Source organism: Protopterus annectens, chromosome 1.part0, assembly GCF_019279795.1.
Source record: "Protopterus annectens isolate FY-2018-M chromosome 1.part0, PAN1.0, whole genome shotgun sequence".
Taxonomy (NCBI): Eukaryota; Metazoa; Chordata; order Ceratodontiformes; family Protopteridae; genus Protopterus; species Protopterus annectens.
In genome coordinates, this window is record NC_056725.1 from 819,944,194 (window position 1) to 819,971,260 (window position 27,067).

At 42.8% G+C, this 27,067-nt stretch overlaps 1 protein-coding gene across 1 annotated transcript in view; it reads right to left on the minus strand.

Moving 5' to 3' along the window:
* Nucleotides 1–27,067, minus strand: part of SCAF8 (SR-related CTD associated factor 8) — a 1,875,331-nt gene that overhangs the window by 974,698 nt on the left and 873,566 nt on the right. The window contains exon 9 of the mRNA XM_044063383.1: nt 14,748–14,818. Coding sequence (XP_043919318.1) covers nt 14,748–14,818 — 71 coding nt within the window. The remainder of the gene's footprint in view (nt 1–14,747; nt 14,819–27,067) is intronic.

Sequence of the window (27,067 nt, forward strand, 5' to 3'; positions counted from 1 at the left end):
CCTCCTTTGCAAAATGGTTCAGCCAACACAGTACTGGCCTGCGGTTCTAGGTCTTTCTGGGGGCTAAAAGGAATCTGGAGTAGAATTCAGATATTCTCTAGTGTGACAGTACCTCTTGAATTACTCTGTTGATGAGGAGGCTCTAGATCTCCGTTAAGGATGCTTCTCTTGGTCTGGGTGACGCAGATGGGTGTCAGGAAGTCTGCACTGGTGGAGTGGCAATGAAGGGAATATAGATCTGGATATGGTTCTTCTCACCCAAGAATCTGTTGCTATGTCCATCCATGCTTGAGTGCGTTAAGGAGAGGCATCTCCTGCTGTCAGCAGAGGGGAACAGTTGGGCAAATCTTCAGGGATCATAGGAGTGAAACCCAGAAAGGATCCCATACCCTTTTCCTGGTTGTCATCACCACGTCTGCCTCTGGGGTGGCATCTAGAATGAAATTCCCCTTTGCTCCAGGAATCTCTTGTCTCTTCCTCTCTATACTGGGGCTGCAATTAAGCAACCACAAGTTTCTCAACTTTTTTTTTTTGGTTCCATTGGAAAGTCCTTTGAATGGCGATAAACTTGATTCCAATAATGGTGAGCGTTTTGCTTTCTTGCTCACAAGTAAACAGACTCTCCTTAATTTACTGCTCAGTGTATTGCTGTCAAAGGAGGCACTGGCAAATGCCACATTGAAATGGAATGGAAAATCCATAAGGTGCATCCAAGGCCTGCCTTTTCATAGTCAAGCCAGTTCCTACTGTCCTAACTGCTCCAGCCAACATGTTACATATGAGATGCAAGGTCAGTGAGGAAACTGTACACACAGTAGCCACAAGGGTCTCCAGCAGAGTAGACTTCCCCAAATGGCAGCTGTTTCAGATTTTCTAATGCTTTTTGAGCGACTTCTCTCTGAAAACCGAACCATACACTCCAGTACAGTTCAATGCTCTGACAGAGAACATGCACATACCCATTCCTCTAACCTTATTCATCCTGGAATCTTTATTAGGGGGATGGATAGTTTGGGCATCTTCTTGGACATTCTTTCTGATGGGTGCAGTTACCACTATAGAGTGAAGGAGCCCCTTGGCTCCAGTGTGGCCTGTATTTGAGGGTCTGCAGAACCCTAGTGGGCGTTCTTGGAATGCCATCAACTACATCTGGCTCCTTCCATAATTTATTATAGACCATATCTAATAAGTTTGTCTGGAGGAGGTACTACCCATGTTGCTGGGGGACAAGAATTACAGGCCTCCTGTAAATCTGTTCCACAGCGGAGGTGGGGGCCACTGGCCATGATCAACATTACCTCATTGTCATCTCCAGTAATTCATTGAAGAATACGACCTTCAAAGGAGATTTAGGGGAAACCTCAGTTTTGTCTAGATCTGTATCCAGAGTAGAAGACTCCAAGGAGAGTCTACATGCTTCCTCTTATACTTTTCCTTCCTCGGGAGGACTGACATGGAAGTCTTTGTCTGAGCTTCCTCAAGAAGAGTGATCTCTGGATCTCACCAGAATGGGGTTAGTAATCATTTGGTCCTGAGGGAGTCTAGACAATGGTCGGCTCATGTGTCTAACATCTGTGGCACCTTGGGAAAGTATCAGCACAGCTGAAACGAGGGATGAAGGAGCTAGGGGTTGTCCTATTCTGCATTAAGGAATCCGCCAAAATGCCCAGGGCCAGACATTCAGAGACGGCAAAACTCAAGGCCTGTGCCAAAACTAACAGGCGCTGTCGATGCTGAAGCCTCCAGAGCCAAAGCCAGCGGCGAAGGTCCTGAGGAGTCAAAAGTTAAATAGACACCAAGCATAGAAACCATTGGAGCTGGCCCTATCAGTGTCAAAGACCCAATGCACACTGCCAAGGACCTGTACCAGTCAATGAAGGGTTCAGTGTCCATGCCAACTGTGCACAAAGCAGTCTGTGTGGGAGAAGTGAGATCCGCACCAAGGTACCCTGCATAACAGTGAGTACTCATTCCATTGTTACTGATGCCCAAAACTTGGCATAGAGAAAGAATGGTAACATGGAAGATAGGGATAACTTCTTGGCCCGCTGTCTGAATGGTCAGGGCCCAAATAACACTGTACAGAAGTTGGGCCTTGGCAAAGGCCAATATCATGTGCTTCCAGTCAAGTTGTGTAAGGCTCCTGAGGAATCTGTGACAGCACACTGAAGCTACCAATAGCTGTCTTAATGAAGGCAGTCTGGAAGGTTCCTTATCAAGACAAGAAGCTAAATGTATACTATCTTTAGCATTTACTCTAACAGTGCTAAAGAAGTCCTATAAATGAGGAAAGGAAGGCTTGATTGTATTAATTACACTGGGCATCTCTCTTCTTGGGGGATGGGGTAGATACTCTAGGATCCATAGGTGGGGTGAGCTTCTCTAATACAGGCTGATCCTCTGCCTTCCCTTTCTCCTTCCTCTTTTCTTGGGCCTGCATCTCCCGTTGCTGCAGTCAGGAGAATGCCCTTAGCTAAGAACTTGCTCTTTAGTTCCACTAGAGTACACAAACTAAAATTCATGTAAACAATGGAAACCCTGGAAAGATGCCAGGCTCTTAAACCCACTAAACATAACTTGCGTGGGTCTTGTGGAGAGGTACCTTGTGTCCACGACACCTATATTTTTTAAAACCTGGTTCTCTCTTCTTCTCCATGTCAAGTTGCAATAATTTTTTTAAACGCCAATAAACTATCACCAAATTAAGTCATCAATATGGCTGAAAACAGAGGGTAAAGAGCGACTGAAATTGATTAAGGCCAAAGGTTCAAGTCAGAACAGGGTAGGGAGTATGGACAGGAGGTTAGATGGTGAGGCAGAAAAGGAAATACAAGAGTAGAAAAAGTGTTAAGGAAGCCTATCAATACAAGAATACTATACTATCAAAATGATTTGAAGGAAATCACTTAGTTGTCTCACTAATCACTGAAAAAACTCAGAGTGCTCAAGCTGTTAGGAGAGGACAGTGAATGGTGGCAATGATATCTGATGTACTCAGTAGCAGCAGGGTATTATGAGTAGGGAGGAGCTTGAGCTTATGTTGAGTTCACTGCCATCACTACAGTCCTCAGACAGGCAATATCACTTATGTACTAACAGAGTGACCATCACTGCGCATTACACATTTACAGCATCACAGATGCACTTTAATAGCATAGACCTGCCAATTTGAGAAATGAAGTGGCATAATTATAGCAGCTCCACTTAGGATTGCATGCTGCTGATCAGGTAAATCATTTGTAGTCTAGCTTCAGCCATTCTTACCTTGTTACCCCTTTCCATAAGGGACTGTGAGTTGAGACAAGGGGCATATTTATGGTTACCCATCCAGGTTGCATTTGGAGACTATGAGGGAGCCATTTTCTTTAACATGCAAGAATAGTCTGTTAGGAGTTCTTTAAATGCAGTATCTATCATTCCAGCAAGATCTATTTATATTTCAGTGAAAGCTGAAATCTTTTGAATGAGTGTTTATTGTGTTGACAATCTTGTGAACATAAAGGTTGTCACTCAGGAGAGAGTCGTTTAAGAATCTGTAGGCTAGACAAAGGCCACCCCTAAGGAATTGGTATATGACAGAGTAATCAGATACGGCTTTATGGTGCTCTGCAAAGGTAACTGAACTTGGGCCCTTGACTTTCTCAATGAAGTAATGTTGTGGTATTTCAAGATGGATCACATGGCTAGAGAACAAGCCAAAGAGAATAGGTTTATAATTGTCAGCATAATGAAGGAGAAGAAAGGTATAACATCCCAAGACCTGGAAGCTATACCCATGCTAGTCAGCTGGGCTAGATGCAAGGATATACCAACATGTGTGCCCAGGTCTCTGATAAATATGTCTGCTTTAGGGGGTGCTGGTAATGTGGTAGAAGCATAGGTGATCCTGTTTTCCAAAGGATACCATACTAGACTTTTTGCCATTTAGCAAACTCAGGGTCATGGCACCATTTGCTTTATACTTTGTTAGTACTTGTAGAAGAGCTGATGGCTCCAAGTTTGCAATCAGAAAAACCTGGTTAAAACAAAGGCCCAAGACATCATGTCTAACATCACAGAAATGTATATCAAAACCAAGCAGCCCCAGATACCAAGCCCAGGGGTATCTCTGGTAATGAACTGTTAGGAAAAGACTATACCCCCAATCTTAATTTGCTATGTTCTGTCTGTGAGTCAGCTTGCCATTCATTTGATACACTAAGAATACACATTTAGTTTGATTAGCTTATCAATGACACCCACATGTGGAATGGAAGCCTTGGCAAAATCTAGGTATACCACGTGTATTTACCTACCCACTTTCAAGGCCTCTAAAAAAATCTGCCAGGATAAGCAGGCAGGACTAACCTTTCATGAGCCAACTTGGTTCAAGAGACTTTAGGCTATCAATATCTCTATTTAATGATCAATGTACTAGCCAAAACAAAAAATACTTCCGCCATGGAACTTAACATACCTGGTTGCTTAATTAATAGCATTAAGCAACCCCTTGTATGCATATTCCTCAAACTGTTTAAAACTTAATTTACTTACTGATTTTTGACCCTAACGAGTGGCACACAGCAGTGGTGATCTCCTTCTGTAAGGGTGGCCTCACAACCGACCTGGGTAATTACATACCTATCAGCCTACCAGCCTCATCTGGTAAGCCATGGAACATATCAGAATTAACCTCTTACACCGTCATATCAAAAATCTTGTCAGACTTGATCCTAATGGCTGAATTATGTGAAGGGTAGATCCTATCTATTTCGCCTGATAAATTTCTTTAAAAGGGTTACCAACACTATAGATGGTGGCCATGCAGTGCACATTGCATATCTTGACCTGGACAAGGCTTTTGACACCCATTTCTCATGCATTATACACAAGCTAAATGCTTTAAAAATTGACCCATATGTGATAAGATGGATACCCGCGGTGGTGGTGCTGCGGTAGCGTTGTCGCCTCACAGTAAGACGCTGTCCGGTTCGATTCTCAGCTAGAGCGTCTTCTGTGTGGAGACATGCGTGAATGGGCGTACCTTCATTGAAGGTTGTGCGGCAGGGCTGGTAACTTGGCACGTAAAAATCAACTACCAATCATTAGTGTACCGGAGTTCCGCTGTGGCGACCCCTAACCGGGAAAAGCCAAAAGACACAACAACATGTGATAAGATGGACAGCAAACTAGTTGAACGACAGAACCCAAACAGTGCAAGGTGCAGATGCTTCATCAGAAAAGCATGAAATTGATCAGCAATGTCCTTCAAGGTTTGGCGCTGGGACCTCTACTTTTTGTATTTTTTCCTCAGATCTCCAAGCAGACAGCCAAGACATCTGGCTAAAGGTCTACAGGAGTGTGCAAACTGGGGATTAAGCTACCCTGTGACACCCAAACCCTCCACAATGAACTTGCCCTAGCAAACTCTTGGTATACTAAAAACAGACTAAAACTAAATGCTAAAAAGTGTATCATCATTTTTCATAAACAACCTCTCTTTTCAACATATTGCCAAGACAACATACCACTACTAAATGAAAATGTGGGTTAGAGAACTAGATACTTGGGTTGATACACATCATGATCAAAAGAGAGGAGGCTAACAATGGTAGCCAGTAAATTCTTTTGTTTAACCCAGCTAATTGCCACATGAACATGGTCAAGGTCTTAAGAGGTAATTCTTCCCTTCCCTATACTCAGTATTTATCAGCCCAGTTATCAAGTACAATGCTCCTCTGGGAAGCATCTCACTAAATATATCAAAGAATTAGAAAGACCCCATCAAAGGTTCTTAACCAAAGAAAATCACAGGCCTAAAGTCTGTCAGCTACCAAGAGAGGCTAGAAGCTCTATCCTTTTTATTAAGTGTCTTACAGACTTTTGAGGAGACATTTCGGTCTCACTTACCTCTCGGTTAAAGACCGGACTGTCCTGGATCTCCTGTTTGTTCACACAAGTCCAATATCTCCACCAATACTACAGCCAGGGCCACAAATCTTCACCAACAGATAGTTAAAACACAGCACCTTCTGGAATAAAAGTTCCCTTGCATGTTAAGCAGTGCAATTTATTATTTTCCTTTAAAGATAAACTAGCTGACCTGATGGGTAAAAATGCCATACTTTTGAAATTTTTTCTGGCTGCAAGATTTGTTTTGTTTGTTTTTCCATTTTTTACATAGTTGACTTGATAGGTAACCACAAATCTACTGTAAGACTGACCATGGCCTTCCCAGAGAAAGGAGATACAGCCTGAGGGAGGGTGTTGGCATGGAGATAATGGTTATGAAATCAGTGGCCTTGGAGAAATCCATGAATTTATGTGCTCCATTGTTCTGCATATATTTATTTATTTACATTTGTTTATCGAGAAATTCCGACTGGACACAGGTCCATTTTCAGCGAAGGCCGGGAGAGAAAAGCTCCACACAAAGCAATACAAAGTAACAATGCAAAGCAAGTAAAATCTGTAGAAAACATGAACAGCAAGGATGTATGAAGAACAAACTGGGATACATAAAAAGTAAACAATACATTTAGAAGTGTCACTGTAAACATAAGATGACAGAGAAAGATCAGGATTATAATATGTTGATAAGTATGCTTAGATAAATAAGTACAAAACAATTACACCTTATGTAGCAGACATGCACCTATCAGCCACATATATGGCTTGTGAGTTTCTAGTTATATCATTTCCCAGATCACTGGTGGTGCCAAACCTTGTGAAGAGAAATAAAGACGGCTGTTCTCCATGCTTCATACAGAAAACCAGATGATTGTGGAGCAGGTCAGTGAGACAGTGCTTTGTATGGACAAGGGAGCTCCCCAGCACATTATTAAGCCAATGGAACTAACATTTCCCACCCTGGAGACAGCCTTTAGAATGTGCTTAGGAAAGATCTTTGGCAGGGGTCCAACATGCGGAGGCTAGCTGGTGATAGGGGAAGAATTTGTCTGCCAATGTACCAGCTCTATCTTTAGGGGCCAAGTTGGTAGTATTGCAATGCATCAACTCAGAGTAGTGCTAGGTATTGTTCCCAAGGTTCCTGACATAACTGGAGAAGGACTTGTGATAGTCTTTCACAGACATAATAATTTACAGTTCTTACTTAGCCTTGGAAGATCTGATTTTGTTTCCAAATTCTTTGTTTAACTTTTTGAGTTTACTTTTAAAGTGCGAGTTTTTTTTTTACTGTGTCCTTAAGAGACAATTTTTTTCTCATATTATAAACCTTGCTTACACTAGGGTTCCACCAGAGAGGTTTACCCCTAAACTTGGAGATGTATTTTTCATGTATCTGGACCAAAATCTTGACACAGGTACTGACCTGAGAACAGAAACTACACACATCCATACCCACACACACTCTCGCAGTCACTAACAAAATATTTTGCAATAAGATGAAAGCACTATCCTTTACATAAGCTAGTATACAGTGGTTGTAGCAGTTAAATGGCTGCTCAAAAACATCTTCATTGGTTCTGAGCAACAAAGACAATAACCACCAAAAAAGCCATCAAGATAAGATGCACTAGATGACATTTTTAATGCAAGGCAGTAAAGCTATGAATCAGGAAACTGAGTATCAGAGTGTCACAGCAAGCTCGTATATGTACAGTGCTTTTTGCCTGTTTACCAAACATCAAGTCTGCATCACTCAGCCTATGCATCCACCATGCTAAGAACATATTTAGGACACTATATGTGACAAGTTATCCAGGGGTCCATCATCCAGGCAGCCCATAAAGGTTGTGTCCCTGTGCACATCGGTCCCTTCAACTCAGCTTGCCAGTGATGCACACCTTCATCTCTTGATGAAGGCAAGTATGCAATTCCTAAAAGACCAGGGGTTTATGACGATCAGCTACCCAGTACACCCCAGTGGCTTTGTTTCTTTTAAGATACAAACTAGGGGAACATTTATAATACGGTCCTAACACTGCCACTTATTGGCTTATGTGAGCACCCACATCACAGTGGTGATGTCTTACAACACCCTCCACCATTGCACTTGCTCACACACTTATCCTATGACAGTTAATAGTACTAGCTTGCAATCATTAAGCAGCCCACACCTACCCTAGTCTATAATCACTTCTTGCAAGCAAAGCATTAGTAGGCATGGTAGCAGATAGCTAATCATGGCCACCATTCTCCCTCCAACCAAGGATGTGCAAGCAAAAAGTTGGGCATCTTCCACCCTCTCCTGCAGATCTCTTCCACTGCCTGAACTGCTACTCAAATTTACATTCTTTGTGTTGCAGTCAGGGCTTTAAGCCAAAGAACTGGGTTCTACTGCAGACCCACACAAAATTATAAATTAAGAAACACTGTTGAATGTTTCTCTAATATTTACCAGTGACAGGAAAACGTGAATTAAATGGGTTTAGAAGCAGTTTGTGTAAGGAATGTAGACTTGTACTCCAATAAAAATTACAAACATAACACAAGACAGAATTAATGTCCCAGATGCAACTTAGAAGCCTGGCCTTCTGTAATATCATTCCATTGAAGTTACCACCTGTGCCAGTACAGACCACTCCACAAGTACAATAATCTCAGGTCACAAGTAGCAATATTCAAAGTCAGTCATTACAGTCAAAAACATGCCATGCAGACTTCCAGTAGTTTCAGTGCACAGCCAGCAGCATAGCAAACAATGCACTCATTCAGAAAGACCTGGGTCTATATTAGAAGAGCTGTTCGCTCTTTCGTCGACACGTAAAACCCGAAGTCTGAAAACAGCGAAGTCATGGAACGATTTATTTTTCCCAGGGAAGAAAATTGCTGGGCCGTTCTCAGGACTTGGCTGTTTTCTCCATTGTGGTGAGATCTCGGAGTTGGTATATTTAAGTAGGGGGTGGGTGTGGGGGGCAAAGACCCCCCCCCTCAACACACAGTTTATTTTGTCTTAACCCCCCCCCCCCAGGGGGGGGATCACTGTTCCGTAAAGTACAGTTTTGTACCTACCATAAATGTAGATGTTTGAGTGTAAACACTGCTGCAGTCATTACACTTGGGTTATCCTGCCATCAGGCGGTCCAGCAGTCGGCCAGAGTTCCAAAGTCTTGGTCCGGCGTCGGTTGCCGTCGCCTCCTCCCTGACGTCAGTGCGACACGGGTATATAAGATGCAGCAGACGCCATTTTCTTCAGTTTTTCTTGGCCCAGATGTCAGGCGACCCCAAATAGGTAGGAAATTCAAATTGCTAATAAAAAATACAGAAGAAAAGCAAACAACCATTTTTAGATACCAGCAAATACTCCCCATAGGTAATAAAGGGTAGATGCCCTAGGTAAGTACCAGAAAGTAAGAGGGGAAGGAGGGAGGGTAGCCTAGACTGCAGCAGTGTTTACACTCAAACATCTACATTTATGGTAGGTACAAAACTGTACTATGTTCATAGTGTTACACTGCTGCAGTCATTACACTTGGGTGGAATCCCAAAGCTGAGGTAGGGAGGCTGGATCTATAAGGCATTAGGGGTGACTATAAGGCCCTGCAGTACAGCAGTGGTGAAGCCAGCTCTGGATTTGGAGTATAAAGGCAAATGGTAATGCTTGGTGAAGGTATGCACAGAACTCCATGTTGCTGCTTCCGAAATATCCTTGATAGGTACTCCTCTGAGGTAGGCAGTTGAAGTGGCTGTTGCCCTGGTGGAGTGAGATCTAATGCTGCTGGGTACAGGTTTCCCATGGTGGGTATAGCAGAAACGTATACAGTGTCCTATCCATTTTGAAATAGTCTGCTTTGAAATGGCTTTTCCCTGTGCTCCTGCAGCATATGCTACCAATAATTGCTCAGATTTTCTGAAAGCTTGGGTTTTGTCCAAGTAGAAGCGTAACTGTGAGTGTCCAAAGAACGTAGTAGTCTCTCCCCTTTGTTCTGTGGTTTTGGATAAAACGTTGGCAAGTGAATAGTTTGGTTTAGAGCCACACTTGATACCACCTTTGGCATAAATGTAGGGTTAGTTCTTAAAGACACCCTGTCCTGGTGGAAGATGAGGAAAGGTTCCACTGCCATTAGTGCCTGTAATTCTGAAACTCTTCGTGCTGATGTTATTGCCAGTAACAGAGCAGCTTTCCAAGAGATGTATTTTAATTCTGCTGTGTTAGCTGGCTCAAAAGGAGGTAAAGTTAATTTTTCCAAAACAAAGTTGAGGTCCGAAGTTGGTGTTGGTGCTATACGGGGCGGTCTTATGTTTTTAGCCCCTCTGAGGTACTGTGTGGGCAAAGGATTAGAAAAAATTGGTGGATCCGTGTTGTAATGAGCAGAGATAGCTGAGGCGTGGATCTTGACGGATGAAAAAGAGAGGCCCTTGTCCAGCATCTCAGTTAAGTATTGAAGTATCTGAGGAATGTTTGGGACAAGAGGGTCAAGGCTGTGCGCCTGGTTCCAGGCACAGAATCTCTTCCACTTATCCGAGTATGCTTTCCTGGTGCTAGGCCTTCTGGCCACCAGAATGACATCCATAACAGCTTTGGAGAGAGGCATTGCTTGCTTGACTAAGGAATTTTCCATGCAGCTAGATTTAAGGTCTTTAGCTGGCTGTGAAGTATCTGATTGTTGTGCTGTGTCAGCAACTGTGGGATTTGAGGCAAAATCCAGGGTGGTTCTTGTGCCAAGTTCTTTAAGATTGGGTACCAGTTGCTGGCGTGGCCAGTCTGGTGCAATCAGGATCATCCTTGGCTCTTCCTGCCTGGCTTTTATGAGTACCTTTGGAAGGAGAGGTAAAGGAGGGAAAGCGTATACCTGTATTTTTTTCCAGGTGAATGAGAGGGCATCCACTTTCCATGCTTGTGGATGGTAGCTCCTTGTGCAGAATTTCTGTAATTGGCCGCTCTTTGGGAAAGCAAACAGATCTATGTCCAGGCTACTCCATTTTTGTGTTATCGTTCTGAATTTTTGTGGGTTCAGTTCCCATTCGTATGGGTCCATAATGTTTCTGCTTAGATCGTCTGCTTAGATAGTCTGCCAGTGTGTTTTTCTCTCCTGGCAGGAATTGTGCTTGCAGATGAACTTGGTAGTTTAGAGCTGTGTTCCACAAGGTCATGGCTTGTCTGCAGAGGGGGTAGGAGTGTGTGCCCCCTTGCTTATGTACCACATAACTGTGGTGTTGTCTGTCTTTAGTAGTAATTGTCCTGGATGCAGTAGGTCCTTGAAAGATATGACCGCATTTTGTACAGCTAGCATCTCTTTTTGATTGATGTGGAGATGTCTTTGCTCTGTGGGTCACTCGCCCTGGATAAATTTTCCTGCCATGTGTGCTCCCCAAGCGTAATCCGATGCATCTGTTGTCAGTGTCTGCCTGGCTGTAGGTTGAGTGAAAGGCTGTCCCTTAGGGTGACAAGCTTGTGCCCACCATCGAAACTCCTGTTGTAGGCAAAGAATTAGTGGCATAACTGTTTCTAACCTTTGACAGTGTTGAGACCATACGCTCTTTAGGTACCACTGTAGTTTCCTCATATGCAGTCTGGCATATAGAATTAGTAGTATGCAAGATGCCATGTAACCCAAGGCCTGCAGAATTTTTCTTGCAGTGAGTTGGGTCTTTGTTGCCATTAATTGAAAATATTCAGTCAGTTGTCCTTGATTGTCTGGCGTGAGAAGCCATCTGGGCCGTTGTCTTCAAGCTGGCACCCAGGAATATTACCTGTTGTGAGGGCACTAGTTTTTATTTCTTTTCGTTTACTGCGTACTCCAGGCAACTTAACTTTTTTACGTACGCCAGATGCTTTATTAGAATGTCCTTGCTCTCTGCTTGAATCAGGCAGTCGTCCAGGTATGGATACATATGAATTCCTTTTTGCCAGCAAAATGCAATTACTGGTGCCAGACACTTTGTGAAGACCCTGGGCGCAGTAGATAAGCCAAAGGGCAGTGCAGAGAATTGATAGTGCATTGAACCAGCAAGAAATCTGAGGTATCTTCTGCAATTTTGTCTGATAGGGACATGCAGTTATGCCTCTGAGGTCCAAAGTCACAAGCCAAGCTTTCTTGCCCAGCATGGGAAGAAGCTGCTGCAGTGTCAACATCTTGAATTTCGGAACATCTAGGTAAGTCTTTAGTGAAGAAAGGTCCAGAATGGGTCTCCAGGCTTTGTCCTTTCTGGGAACTAGAAGGAGTCTTGAGTAAAATCCTTGTCCTTGTTCCTGTGGTGGTACCTCTTGAATAGCTCTCATGTCCATGAGTGCTGTAATTTGTTTTTGAGCCTCTGCTCATTGATTTGGTGGCAGATTTGGCATTCCTTTTAGCCTTGGCAGGGTGTGAAAATGGAACCTGTAACCTTGAAATACAATGTTGAGAACCCACCTGTCTTTGGTGATGCAATGCCAGTTGTGACAGAAAAGTGCCAGTTTTCCTCCTAAGGGGGCTGCCAAGAGAGAGCTGTTTGGCAGCTGCAGTGGAAAGTCATTGAGGCTGTTTTTTATAAGGTTGAGGCCCGTCTTCCCCTTCCTTCTGGCCTGGTGTACTCCATTGTCGAGGCCTGTAAGGGCCTTGTGTCTGACCTCTACCTCTTGGATGTCTGTATCTGCCCCTTTGAGGTCTATCTGTGACTGGAAAGGATCAATTCTTTCTTTGTTGGCCAATTTCTGCTAAAAAGAGGTTGAACCTGTAAGAAATCTTTCACCGTTTGCATAGAGTTTGCCTTATCCTCCATCTTCTTTAATACCTCCTCTGCCTTAACTCCCAACAGCACATCCCGCTGCAAAGGTGCATCCAATAATTTGACCTTAACATGATCTGGTAACGTATGTTCTTTTAACCAAGCATGCCTTCTAATGACAGAGCAGCTGCTCTACAGGAGGCCTCTAAGGAATCAAACCCACATTGCAAAGTATGTTTTCCCACTTGTTCAGCTGCATGCAATAAATCCTGCATTTCTTTTAGGTTAGGAGGATCTGTATCTGGAAGCATCTTTTGTTTCAACTGAGACATCAAAAATTGCTGATATTTTAGCATGTGAAACTGGCAATTCAAGGCTCTCACTGCTAAAGTTGCAGACGTATATACCTCCTTTCCCCATCTGTCTAATGCTCTGGAGTCTGTCAGAGGGGACTAGGTTTTTTTGCTGATGAGGCCTTAATCCTTTTGGGTCCCTGAGAATTAGTTTCAGGGTCAGCAACAGGGCTTTTGTACAGAAATTTGAGAGAGTCAGGGACTCTGTAATATCTATCAGGTTTAACTGGGGCTGGGGGTAAGGAGTCGGGATTTAAACTGGATTCAGTGTACACATCATCCACAATGTCTAAAACTGGCGGGATAGCAAGGGGTCTGTGTTGAGGCAATAAAAGGAAGTCTCTGAGCCTTTTCTTGGATTCTGAGTAATCCTGGCCTTCCCAATGGCAATGTTCCCTCATGGTATGTAAGGTCTCCCCAAAGGAGTAATCCTCAGGCGGAGAGGCTGATGGAATTGATTCCTCAGCATCAGAATCCTCTTAAGTGGGTAAAGAATATCCTAGGTCCGAAGAAGAGTCTGAGGAAATGGACACCTGGTCAGAAGATTCATAGTCTGCATCCTGTCTAGGCCTTTTATCAGGAGGGGGATGGGACCCCCTGATCAGGGTGATTAGGTCCTCGGCCATTTTTAGCATTTATTTCTTATCATGGAAGTCTGCCCTGGAGAGAGTTGTGTCTGTTACTTTGGGGGCTTAGACTTAGCAGAGGGTTTAATGGTTAACTGGGTAGGACTGAAAACACCCTCTGTAGCTGTGGATTACTCAGCTACTTTGGTTCCCTCTGTAGGGTTAGGATCGGAAAGCTGAAAACTTAGTGCGTACGAAGGCTCAGCCAACTCCACGTGGGAGGCGGTGGTCTGTGGTTCTGTGGAAGCAGTCGTCAGGGGCTGCATAGGCGCCTAGCTGAAAACTGGAGAACCGGTGACCAGCCTAGAAGAGGCCTCGTTGTCAGTTTTGGGCCTCGGATGCCTGTCCTTGTCCTTGCGCTTTTTATGCATTGCAGTCGTCGGAAATTCTGACGGCATGGTGTAATTGAATTTTCTGCCAAAATAATGTCAGGCAAAATCAAACCGACGTTTAATAGTGCGCTTGTTAAACCTAGCACAAAACCAACAACCAGTGACGTTGTGGTCAGGGCCTAGGCATGGAATACAATAGGAGTGGAAATCCTTATGAGGTATTTGCTTCCCACAAGAAATACAGTTATTAACTTTTACTGACATCGGTCTGAGGCAAGAAAAAGTATCTCCTACGGGGTACTTAGCTCTTTTAGAAGACTTCGCTTCTGGATTCGGAATGAAAATCTCAAGAGTCGGCCGACCGGCACTTGCGAACTGCTTCTGCTTCAGGCACCGCGCGGCAAGAAAGACTGAAGAAAATGGCGTCAGATGCATCTTATATACCCCTGTCGCACTGACGTCAGGGAGGAGGCGACAGCAACCAACACCAGACCAAGACTTTGGAACTCTGGGCCGAATGCGGGACCACCTGACGGCAGGATAACCCAAGTGTAATGACTGCAGCAGTGTAACACGAACATCTTTGCTGTTTTCAGACTTCAGGTTTTACACGGCGACGAAAGAGCTTTCGCTCTTTCATCGTTTCGTTTTTCTAATACAGACTCATCTAAGTATGTAGGCAGACATGGCACTTCGTTCATCCACTCACTCTTTTCTCTGTTGTGCATGTTTCACAGCTCTCACACTACAGTCATATAACAAAAATGGCTTATAAAGGTGGATCAGTTTCCTTTTGGGGGATGGGGTGGGGTGGGAATGCAATTTAAATGTAGCTGTTCTCTTACATCTGTGAGGTGGATGCATCCTGTTTAGATTCTTCAGCCCGCTCTGGTTCTTCAATAAATTCAAAGAGCTTCTAAAACAAGACAGAAAAACATTTAAAATTCACTAACAAAAATACTACAAGTAAGTTCATCAAGCTATGTGATTAAAAACAAACACTAGGGCTTTAACTTAAAAAAAAGACACTAAAAACTCACAGCAATTATACAGGTTTTGTGCAAACTATGTCGCTTAATATTATCCAGTATGACCCAAGAATCCAAAAGAAAACTTTAAAGGGTTCACCCAATTAGACAGCAAAACATTAACTTCAGCATTTACAAATGCTGCAATCCCCAATACTCCTCCACCCCCCTGCCCTGTGACAACAAATCCAAAATTTAACAGTGAAAGAGGCAAAAATCAATCACTCAAAACAAAAACAAAGTCAACCAAAAAATACAGCTTATGTTACTACACATGCAAGTTAAACAGGACAGACTCTCCAGGAACGCATTTAACTGAACAAACAAAACAAGCAAACACACAAGCTGAGCTGACATCACAGCGGGGAGGTCCCACAGTAAGAATAAAATAAGTAAAAACTAAGATCTGAAGAAGGCAAATGCCGAAAGCACTCATCTCCTGTTGCTTTATTTCATTTTATTACTTATATTCTGTATGTTGTGATTAAAGCTTTTACTTATTTTATTCTTACTGTGGGACTTCTGTGCTGTGGTGTCAGCTCAACTTGTGTATTTGCTTACTAAACATATACAGGTCAGCAAAACAAGTTAAGGGAAAAACCACCAAAGTCTAGAAATACAAGGTTAATTAAAAGATTGAGATCAAACATCAAATACTTTGACTTTATGGAACACACCAGGCTCATAATTGCTATCAATAGTGATAATTTTTTTGCACACACTCTTATCAATTGTTTCAGTAGTGGGAGTGCGATATAAACTATGACAATAAGGGTACAATATACATCATCCTGTAAGATGTTAGACAGTCCCAAATGCTTTGCCAGGAAGGGCCTTCACCTATCCCCAAAGGGCTTTCATATATTGGCTAAAACTGTGTCTATCCCTATAATATCTTTCTTTTAGGCAGTCAAGTCTTCCAAAGCTTCCAACATAAAATAGAATCTGAACAGCATAATGGTACTGCTGCTCAAAATTAGGAGCTTTATTACAAAAATCTACTCCCTACAAGCACTCCTTGCCCCGGAAACATTGATAAATGCATCATTATGGATATCTGGTGCAAGACCAGAAACTGTGCTCCATCAGTGCAGGGTTTCACTGCCTACTACACATTCAGGCCCACCTCATTACACAACGGCACTAAAGGTGGCAGTGTCTTAATAGCTAAAAATCACCACCTCCAGACTAGTCAGACCAGATATCTCAAACTCCTCATATACAATCATTAACAGGACTTCTCAAACCATGACTAACCTAAGAAGTCCCTCTATGTCCACCTCAGCCATAACTCATTCTTAACTAATATGGCATTCAGCTAAACACCATTCTCCTACAGAACATCAACTACCCCTCCATTTACTGGGAGATGTATAAACCTCTAAAATGTATGTTCATAGGTAGGTACTAGGCTATTGGCCCTAGGGCCTATACAAGCCTAGCCAAAAAGGTACCCTGGCTTTCGCCACCCAAGAAATTTATTTTCCTGTGCCCCTGTCAAGCAGAACCACAGAAGTGATCTCCGGGGTGAATTTCCTATTACCCATCCAATCACCAAGATTTTTCTTGAAGAATGCTAATGAGGAGCTCTATTTGACAAAGACAGGTAGTCTGTTCCAGAGTATGGGAAGTCTCTGGGACAGGAATCTATCCCTCCAGCATGTTCTGTTTATTGTGGTGACAAGGTTTAAGGTCCCTAGAGCGTGTAGCTCGGAGGGATTGGAATTTCTTTAAGTGGAGCATGGCCAACAGCTCTGGGTTTGATATAGCTTTGTATGTTAGGCAGAGATCACCTCTGAGTAGGCGATATGTGACGGAGTAGAGCTGGAGTTTTTTTAGTCGGTCTGCGCAAGGCATCTGTTTGAGGCCAGTAATACTCTTTGTGAAGTATTTTTGCAGCCTTTCCAGTTGTTGTAGATGTCTTGTGAGGTACATACAAAAGGGACGTTGTACTCTATTAATGGGTCTGATGAGTAGAGGGGAACAATGACCTCTTTTTTTTCTGGATGAGAAACCTTTTGTGATGAGGTGTGCCACGTAGAAGGATTTCCTGACCACTGTGGTGATGCGATTATCAAAGGAGAGACTACTGTCCACCTATGTCCCAAGATCTCTTATCACACTTTCGGTGTTAAGTGGACTACCACCTATGTGGTAGTTCATGGGTGAAGCATTTTTACAAAAGGGGATGACAATGCACTTTTTGGCACTGAGCTTGAGACCATGGCTTTGACACCAGGCATATGTCTCAGTGAGGCCCTTTTGTAGCATGTCCACATCGTTAGGAGTTTCGATTATGGCTCCTAGTTTGCAGTCATCTGCGAATTTAGTCAGCCAAAGACCTTCTGTGTTAGCCTGTACTTCAGATAAGTAGATACCAAACAGGAGAGGACCCAGGACTGAACCCTGTGGTACTCCACTTGTCACTGGTCTGAAGTCTGATTTGGAGTCTGCTACTTTCACAGTGTGGGTTCTGTCAGTGAGCCAGTTGGCAACCAATCTTGTGACATGGGGATTTATACCTAGTTTAGTGAGTTTATCTATAATTCCAGAGTGGGGGATGGTGTTGAACGCCTTGGCAAGATCTAGATAAGCTGTGTGAACTACCTTACCCTCATCTATGGCTTTGGTGACTACTTCAAAGAAGTTTATCAGGTTTAGGAGACCTGATCTGCCTTTTACAAACCCGAACTGTGTGGGGTCCAGAGTTTAGAGATCTCCAATGTCTTTGTTTATGAGTTCCATGATGATACGTTCCATGGCCTTGCAAACCAGGCTCGTCAGGCTAATGGGGAGGTAGTTCCCGGGGTCTGTTGTGGCCCCCCCCCTTGTAGAGTGGGATAACAGTCGCGGTGCGCCATTCAATGGGTACAAAGCCTGAGGTGAGGCTATGATTGAACATGGTACTTAGGTGAGGTGTCAGTTCATTCTGTAGCTCGTGTAGAAGGCAGCCGGGGATGTTGTCAGGTCCCATGGATGCTGTGTTCTTTGCTTTGGATACTGAGGTTTTTACCTGTGCAGCCATGATTTCAGGAACTTTGCATTCTTCCGGTATAAAGATGGGCCCTTTAGGGGGTGAGAGGGGGGTAAAGTTAGCACTGAACCTATCTGCCAGGATGTTGGCAATATCAGTTGGTTCTGTATATTTAGTGTCATTGTGCTGTAACTCAGAGCAGATCTGAGTGTTGCCATTGAGATTCTTGACACAGCTATAGAATGCTTTGTGACTGTCTTTAGAATCAGTGGCGATTTTGTTTTCATAACTAGCTTCGGAGGATTTTATGAGTGATCTCAGCTTCTTACGGAGGCTGACCAGGGAGTTCCTCCAATCGTGGGATTTTACTCTTTTTTGCAACAGTTTCTTTCTTCTGCTGTAGAGTTTGTTTATGGCAGAAGACCACCAGATTGGCTTCCTTTTTTTTTGGAGGATAGCATCTTGGTTCTGTTAGGGATAGCACGATCCATGCACTCGTCTAAGTGCTTATAAAGTGCATTTGTGCAGGATTCAGCAGTTGTACCTCTATTGTCCATCTGCATGGGTGCCGTGAAGATTGCCACTTCTGTCTTACGAAGCGTGATGTTGGCTTTGGAGAATTTTTTTACGGTTGTTTTCCTAATGGGGGGTGGGAGCGGGATGTGGATGTCTACGGTGATTAGCTTGTGGTCGGATCTGACCAACTAGGAGCTGACCTCTTGTGTGGAACACTGGTCACCCACGTTGGTGATCAAGTCTAGGATATTGCTGCCCCTGGTAGGAGTGTGGATAAGTTGATCGAAGGCATTGGAATTGATGACTTCCAGAAAACGTTGAGCAAAAGAGTTGGTACACGAGTAGTTTTCCCAGTTAATGGTAGGTTAGTTGAAATCACCCATTATTAGTGTTGGGTTGCACATTAGATAATCTCGGATGCATTATGCTGAGCAACTAGCTTGGAGGTGTGGATATCCTTAATGAATATGGACACCTCCACCATCAGTGTTTCGGTCCGGGTTTGGTGGCCGAAAGGTGTGGTATGAATTATAGCCTGGTAATGCAGGGGTGCTCTCTGGATCTTTGAACCAAGTCTCTGCAACTGCACAGATGTCAATGTTCTCCATTTTAAAGGAGTGCCTCGAGTGACTGCATTTTGAGGTTTAGACTTCTAGTACTGAGTAGCATTACCCTCAGATTTTGCTTGCTTGTACCTGTTACAGTGGTGAATTTGTCATTTGAACCTTGCCTAAAAAAGGCACTATGGGGTGGCAAGAGCCTTTGCCAGTATCTGGAATGCCAAGGGTGACAGGTGCAGGCCATCTCTGGCAAAGCAGCGTGGTCTGTTGATCATGTCACCCCAGGCAGACAGATACTGGATTCCCTTAGAATGACACCAGAAGCTTAGCCAATTGTTAAAGTCAATCTTTTTGTCCTTGTACTGTGGTATCATTCTGGGTGATGGCAGGATGCTACTCAGGGCTAGGGTCATACCTGCCTGGGCTACAAGATCGGAGAGCTCCTCCATGTCTTTTCATGTAGTCCAGGGAGGTACGTCTCAGGTCATTCACACCAACATGGACAATGACAGATCATATTTTTACTTGTTGTGGAGTGACCTGAGTGCATGCGTTATGTAGCGGACCCTGGCACCAGACAGGCAGTTGAGACTAACTTTGTCCTTGTTTAGCCTGGTGAGTGGAACATCAGTGTGCCTGACTATAGAGTCACCTATGACTAGAGTGTTGGGTACGTTATGCCTTATGGGCTGTAGTTGAGTGGCACACTGAGTATGTGGGCTATGTGTCATTTGGGTTGTGTTGGGGGGTGGAGGTTGCTTGCATTTCTGCTTTGGAGGTCTTGGTTGTTTGGGCAGATTTTTACTGAGAGCCTCCGCGAATGTAGGTGTTTTGTGCTTCTGTGTTTGTGTTTTGGTGGTGTAGGTTTTGAGGGACTATGTGATAAGTGTGGTGCGGTGCAAGTGTTTACCTTCTCCTCTTGACTGTCTAGTCCAGTCTTCGGTGAAAAGAGCTTTGCTTCCAGTTTGGCTATATAAGTGCATCTCTCACAGGTCGTAGTGCTGGGTGATAGGAGGAGAGGGTTGCCTGTGTACATGAAGCAATTGCTGCATTGTCCCAAGATGTCCAGATTAATCAGGTAGATAGGAGAGAACACCAGGAGCTGACCTTTAGACATGCCTGAATAGGTGCTTATTTATTAAGTACTAAAAACTGTTTCCCTCTAGACAAGTGAGGAAAGTTGAGTGCTGTAGTAATTTGCAACTTATTTAGTGCTTACAATGAGTTCTGAACAAGTGCTGAGCTCAAAGAAACAGATTTGAGTGCTAAAACTAAAAAGCTGGCTAGTTGCAAGGGAAAATTTGAGAGCAGACTTTATGGTGCCAGGAACAGTTTAACCCTAGTTAAGTGTGTGTGTGTGTGGGGGGGGGGGGGGGGGGGGGGCTCAGGAGCTCACACACAATCCTGGACACAGCAAATCTGTATCTGGACAAAACCCGCCACAGGAAAGGGGGGAAGCAAGCTTAGAATTTTTTTCAGTAAAAGTGGAAATGGAGAAAGCTGGAACAGAAGTTAATTCAACGTTAAGAATCTGAGTGGGTTGGCCTTCACTAATGTTCTCTATTAGATTTAATGAACTAATGACACTAGACTGGGAGGAGTGTCACAGATCAAATATACAGTATGGGCGGGCAACTGCAAAGCCACCAAGTATAAGAACACCACAACACTAGGCAGGGTGGGTGGGAAAAATTACAGTTCCTAGCTATAGCCACTAAATGAAAGTTTTAAACAGATCAAGGAGCAAGCAGACTCTAGAGAATGCTTTTAACTGTAAACAGACAATTACAGTAATGCACACTATTACAGTTCATAGCTGTAGAACACAAACCCCAAAAAATCAAAAATACACAGAAAAGCTCAGATAGAGCACTCACAAAAAGAACATACAACTCTCAGTATGAAAAAGCAGTTTACAGTTAAGTAATTCAGTAAACATACAATTAGAGTAATGAAACAGTACCTAGCAATGAAAAATGCAGTTAAAACAGTATAAAACAGTACATAAATGCAGTGAAACAATAAAAAAGCTTTATAACAGTGCAAAATGTAGTAGATGAACTGTACAGCAAAATGTAGTAGATCAACTGTATAGCACAATTATAAGCATTTCAGAAGTGCAGTTCAGTGAAATAAGTGTAAGAAATAACTTATCCTGCTCTTGGAATCTTAAGGAATTACCACTTAGTTTCAGTAATGAAACAATCCACAGCCTGAGCAATACAAGCACCTTTTCAAGACACAGGGTTTATATATCAGTAAGAATGGAAGAGTTGGAAGATCAAATTACTACTCAGCCCCTGCTATTACCCAATCACTCATACTACAGAAGGTCAGGAGGCCTTGTTACTCTCAATAACAATGAAGACAATCAGCAGAAAATGGCTGCCAGAAACACAGGAAACTCAAACAAAACTACTAGCCTAGACAACAGGTCTCTATCAAGATTATGCCACCTGAGCAGAACACAGAAACCTTTCTGGACTTCATCTATACAAATTCTTTTCACAAGTTAATTCTCACTCCAAACTAAGGCGATAAAAGTTTGGATTTGGTCCTCACCAATATAGGACAGCTCTACTCCGTACCAATAATACCTCTCTCCCTGGTCAAACTGGACATCAAATCAGTTGCAGTCATATTAAGACTGAAAAGCTAGAAGCAGCCTCCAATACCTCTGTATTCAGAGATTATGCCAAGGCTAACAGACAAACTGAATGATGACCTGGCCAAATTCAACATCTCCTTCCAACTCTATGATCCCACTCCTTACGTGGAATCCTTTACAGCCAACTTCTATGCACATACGTATAGCTGCATAGATACATCTGCATCCCTCCAAAGTAAAAACACCACCAAATTCAACAATAATCCCCCTATGGTGAAACCCAAACAAACACGTTAATAAAAGGAAAAAAAATGGCGTTGCACATAAAAATAAATGCAGTTCTCAAGATGCAAAACTAAAAGCTCTTGACAAAAAATGAACAGGGAACTCCTGACCTTAATCAGATCAACCAAAGCCAGATATGAAGCAAAAATTATCACCCAAGCAGAGGACAACTACAAAACCTTCAACTACATTAAAACTTAGAAATAATGTCCAGCACTGTGCAAAGCAAACAGTAAATGTTACCTCATACTTGAACCCAGAGGACATAGCCAATCTACTAGCAGATAAGTTTAGCTCTAACTTCAGCCCCTCTCCCCTCCTACTTTCCCAGATCTCATACCTGCATCTCCAACCTCCAATCGCCCAAGAACAAGCCCTTAAGGCAGTGCCAAAGGCCAAGTACATCCAACATACCAAGCTGGTTACTGGACAGCCTGAAAAAGAATCTTTCAGACTAACTACACAGAACACCTGATGTCAGCCTCCAAACAGATTTTGTGATGGAAGAATGGAGGACAGCCATCACCCCTTGTGCAAAAAAGGTGGGGCATCAAGAGACCCAGGAAATTATACAACCATAAGTCTGACCCAACGTCATTTGTTAACACTATGGAAAGGATCATTACGGAATCAATAAATAAGGACACTACTAACCTGCACAATCTTGACACAAGCCAGTTTGCATTTGTCCAGGGTACATCCTCCCTACTTAAACTGGTTAACTTCAAGGTTACTGAAGCAAATGATGAGGATAAATTAGCACACACTGCATATGTATACAATGCAAAGGCATTCAACATCAACTCACATTCAGATATCATAGATAAACTATCCCAGCTAAATGTTGATCCTTATATAACACACTGGACAGCAAACTGACTCACAAACAGAACCCAGGAAATTAAAGTGGGCTGATCTACTTCATCCAGAAGACCTGCCACTAGTGGTATACGCAAGGGATCAGTCCTTGGGCCACTATTCTTTGGCATTTACTTCACAGATTTCAAAGCTACTTTTAAGGGTTTGTGGTGGACCAAATTTGATGACTGTAAATTTGGTGCCATCAAACTCCCCAGGGGACACCAAGATCCTCCAAGATGGTCTTTCCCAAACAAACAGCTGGTTCATAACCACAGATTAAAACAATATGCAAAAACATGTGCAATAGTTTTTTTGGCAAGCATGATGTTCTCAGTAGATATCACAATGACAACCCTAAAAATGGAACAGGCTTGCCTTCGATCACCATTATCCACTATTGTAAGAAAGTTCTTTTTCATTGTGCAGCTTATTAAGGGTACGGCATCTACATCCATTGATGTGATCATTCCACTGTATCTGGTACTTATTAGACTAATCATTGAGTAACACTGCTGCTTCAGTACGTCTCTGCCCAATCACTTAACACAGCCTGAACAATCAAAAAATTTCCTCAACAAAATCAAGGGCCTAAATTATAAAACTGCAGACCATTTCAAAGCCTTGTCCCTCTTCTCACCATCATACAGACTACTGGGGTGTGATTTCTAACTCACATATAGAGCCTCACCAGTCCCCATCCTTTTCTGATCAACTGCACATCCACAAGTCAAATGATGGAATAAACATCTTCTGAAATGATCTTAATCTTTTCTGCAACATAAATAGAACATGTTGGGGGATAAATGTGCATCAGAGAAACCATTCTTTGGAATCCTCCTCTCTACATAAAGCAAAGCAAGTCTCTACACTATTCACATGTAATCTGCATAAATGGATTGGTAACCATAAACTCACACAGTTTATCACCCTTGTTCGTCATAAAATGGGCAACATGTAAATGTTTTGCTTATCTCTGGGTTATTCACACTTAAAATATAATTGCTAAAAACTTCCTGGGAGTGTATGGTTAAGCTTCTAAAGATCCTCACCGATAAATAGCCTAGCAAGTTACCCATAAACCTATACTATGCAATGACAGCAAAAAGTCAGTCTTGGATATGATTCACTGCAGTCACTTTAGGAGCCAGATGGTAGAGATACAAGCAAGAGAGACAGCGAGATGGTGCAATGCTTTCCTAGCTCTGCCATCTCAGTCACTTAAATGGAACTCAAGACAAGTGCAATGGACTCTACGCCAAACAACCATAACACAAGGACTGTTAGAAAAACACTGCTGATGAGAACTCTAAGAAAGAAGGTTTCTTTAAAAACACGTGAACATGTTTTGATCAAAGCCAGGGGAACATCAACACAAACAAATTAATCCTGGCAGGAGGGGAGACAACATGCAGAGAGATCCATGGCTCAAAAACATGCCAGCAAGTGCTGGAATAATGGGAGTTTTTACTGATTCAGAAGTGCATGACATCTGCTCAGGGTGGAGATGAATCAGTGGACTATGCAAGCTGTCCCTTTAAGCATCCTCATTTTTCCAAGGTACTCTGTTTTCCTTACAGATCCTAAACACACGTTGGTTAGGATGACTGTTAACACTGTAAAATGCCATTAGGTTTGTGCTGTGTAGCTTTCCCATTCTCTCTCTCTCATTCTCGTTCATACAACAGATGCTGGTTCATTTGGATTAAGGTGATTAAGAAAACAACCTAAACAAAACTATGCAAAAACATACTACATATAGCTTATTTAAAAACAAACTATTCACAGTTCTCATTGCTGGCTTCTTGATTAGTCTTTGAATGCCACCCATAGAAACACTTGTAAATAAGGAAAGTTAGCAAAAGTATGAAGGACCCAGTCAAAACTACAGGAACAATACGAGGAAAAGCAAAGCTGTAGAAGAACATATAATAGCAGATGCTCAAGTACATTACTGATGCAGTAGCCCTTACTACAGGGGCTTCAGTTGTGTGAATAACCGATGTCTGGCCTTTTTTTTTTTTTTTTAAGAGCTCAGCACTCTTCCTCTTCAGTCCAGACAGATGTCAGTCCTGCAGGGATACCTATGACATTTTAGCATCATTTTGCCCAGGAAAAGAGCAGTGTATCAATTCTAACAGTCATCAAGCAAGGTCATAAGGAGTCTAGCCAAGTAGTAACTTGTGGATATTCTCTGGACTAGGGACAAAGTGCCCCCCCTCCATTCTATCCAGGCCAGAGGCCCTGAAAAGATAGAAAAAACCCAAGCCAGGATGCCCAAGAAAAGTAAAAGTTGTGGCAAGGAACCAGTAGCACAATAGTAACCCACTGGAACATTTACTATTGTAAGTGCTTAAATAACTATACAATGTTCTTCAAATAGCTCACTGTTGCAGTAGTCCTAATTATCGGGATTACTCCCAACAGTTTACAACACAAAAAAAATGGACAAACTGGCTGGGGTGGGCTGTAACAAGCTTTGGTGAATGACAGCAACAAACCCAGCACACGCCATGCCAGCAGTATCTTGCCTGAGGACAGCCTGTGTGATGATTACCTTTAGAAATGCCACAGTGGAAACAATACGAGTGTTATGAACTCTCACAATACACCTCCAATACTAACGTACAGAGTTTAACGAGTGCTTCATAAAGTACAGTTTTGTACCTACCATAAATGTAGATGTTCGAGGATTCCCTTGCTGCAGTCCTGACTATTGGGTATAGTCCGCGTCCCAATTAGGCCCGAATACAGAGTATTAGGGCTGGCGTCGTCTCAGGCGCTAGAGACGCGTCAATCAGGGGGGTACTGATCGCTCGCATGACGAGAAACAGTCTTTTTTTCTTGCCCAGATGTCAGAAGACCCAAAAAGACAAGTCCCAAAACAACCTGCACCAAAAACATGTACAATATATATAAATATGTACAAAAATATATATATATATGTAAACTCACCACCACAAACACCCCAAACACAGAGGGGGAGGAGGTAGGTTTGACTGCAACAGGAGGGAATCGAACATCTACATTTATGGTGGTAGGTACAAAACTGTACTATGTTCTTACGTCCTCCCTGCAGGCAGTCCAATAATTAGAAGAGAATCAAGGCAGCAGGTAAAGGGGCATTGGCAAATTATAAGAGAAGTAGCAGGAGCTGACAAAAACAGCTGATGCAAAGCAGCCCCCTAGTCTAGAGAGTATATATTAGGGTATATAGGCAGGTGATAATGCCTAGAGAGAAGTATGCACTGAACCAAGTAGCTGAATCAACGGTACCCCCCCTTGCCCTTAGAAATGCTGTTGAGGTGGCAGCTAATGTAGTGGAATGAGGCCCACAATCCTTTGCCATGATGATTTTGCCAAATGCAATGCAAAAGCAGCAATGCAAAAATACCTCCACCTAGTTTGTTTTTGTTTTTGACACAAAACAAACTCAAAAGCCCAAAACAAAAGAGTAAGCAACTGCTGAGACCTGCTTCTTTAGTAGTCCCAATCAAATATGCATATGATGCCTGTGTACAAAAGGCAAAATCTTTTTTCTTTTCCCCTTTATTTTGAGGCAAAACAAAAAATTGACAATAGAATAGTTTGCAAAGCTTTAAACACTAGAAACCACCTTAGGCATAAAGGAAGGAATAGTGCTGTCCTTATGATGGTCCTTATGGAAAATCAAAAGGGCTCTACTGCCATAGGGCCTGCAACTCGTCTTATAGAAGTGCAGAAGTAATAGCCAAATACAAAAGGGCAAGCAGTCTAAATATTTCAATTCCTTGGCAGGCTCAAAAGGTTGTAGGAAAAGTTTTTCCAACACAAATTGTGGAGCCCCAAAGCAGGGTAGAACTCTCATTGGCTCTATATTCTTTGCCTCTAAGAAACTGCTTGAAAAAGGATCACGAAAAGCAAAGGTGGGTCACAATCATAAGGAGCTGAAATTGCTGCAGCATGAATCAAGATGGAAGAAGACAGCCTTTGTCCAATAATTCAGTACTCAATTTGGCCGCCTCAAATTAAAATCTGAAATCTGTACTCCAAATTGCTGTCTCCCAAAGAAAAATCTCTTCTCTTTTTCTCGTACTTCTAGCTAGTACTAGGTATGCTTCCATAATTGAGGAAGCTGAGACCACATAAAGCTGAGACCTGTGAAGCTGCAAAGTTGAATAATGAAAAGAGTGAGATGACTTCATTGAAGAATGACATTCCTGGACAGATAGCAGATGACTAACAGATGAGGAATCAAGGTAAAGGCCATGGAGGCTTCTTTACAGTGGCCCTTCTAAATTCAAAAATTACCAGTGTTGCCGAGGCCATGCTGGTGGCCTGTCTTTTCAGACCTTTA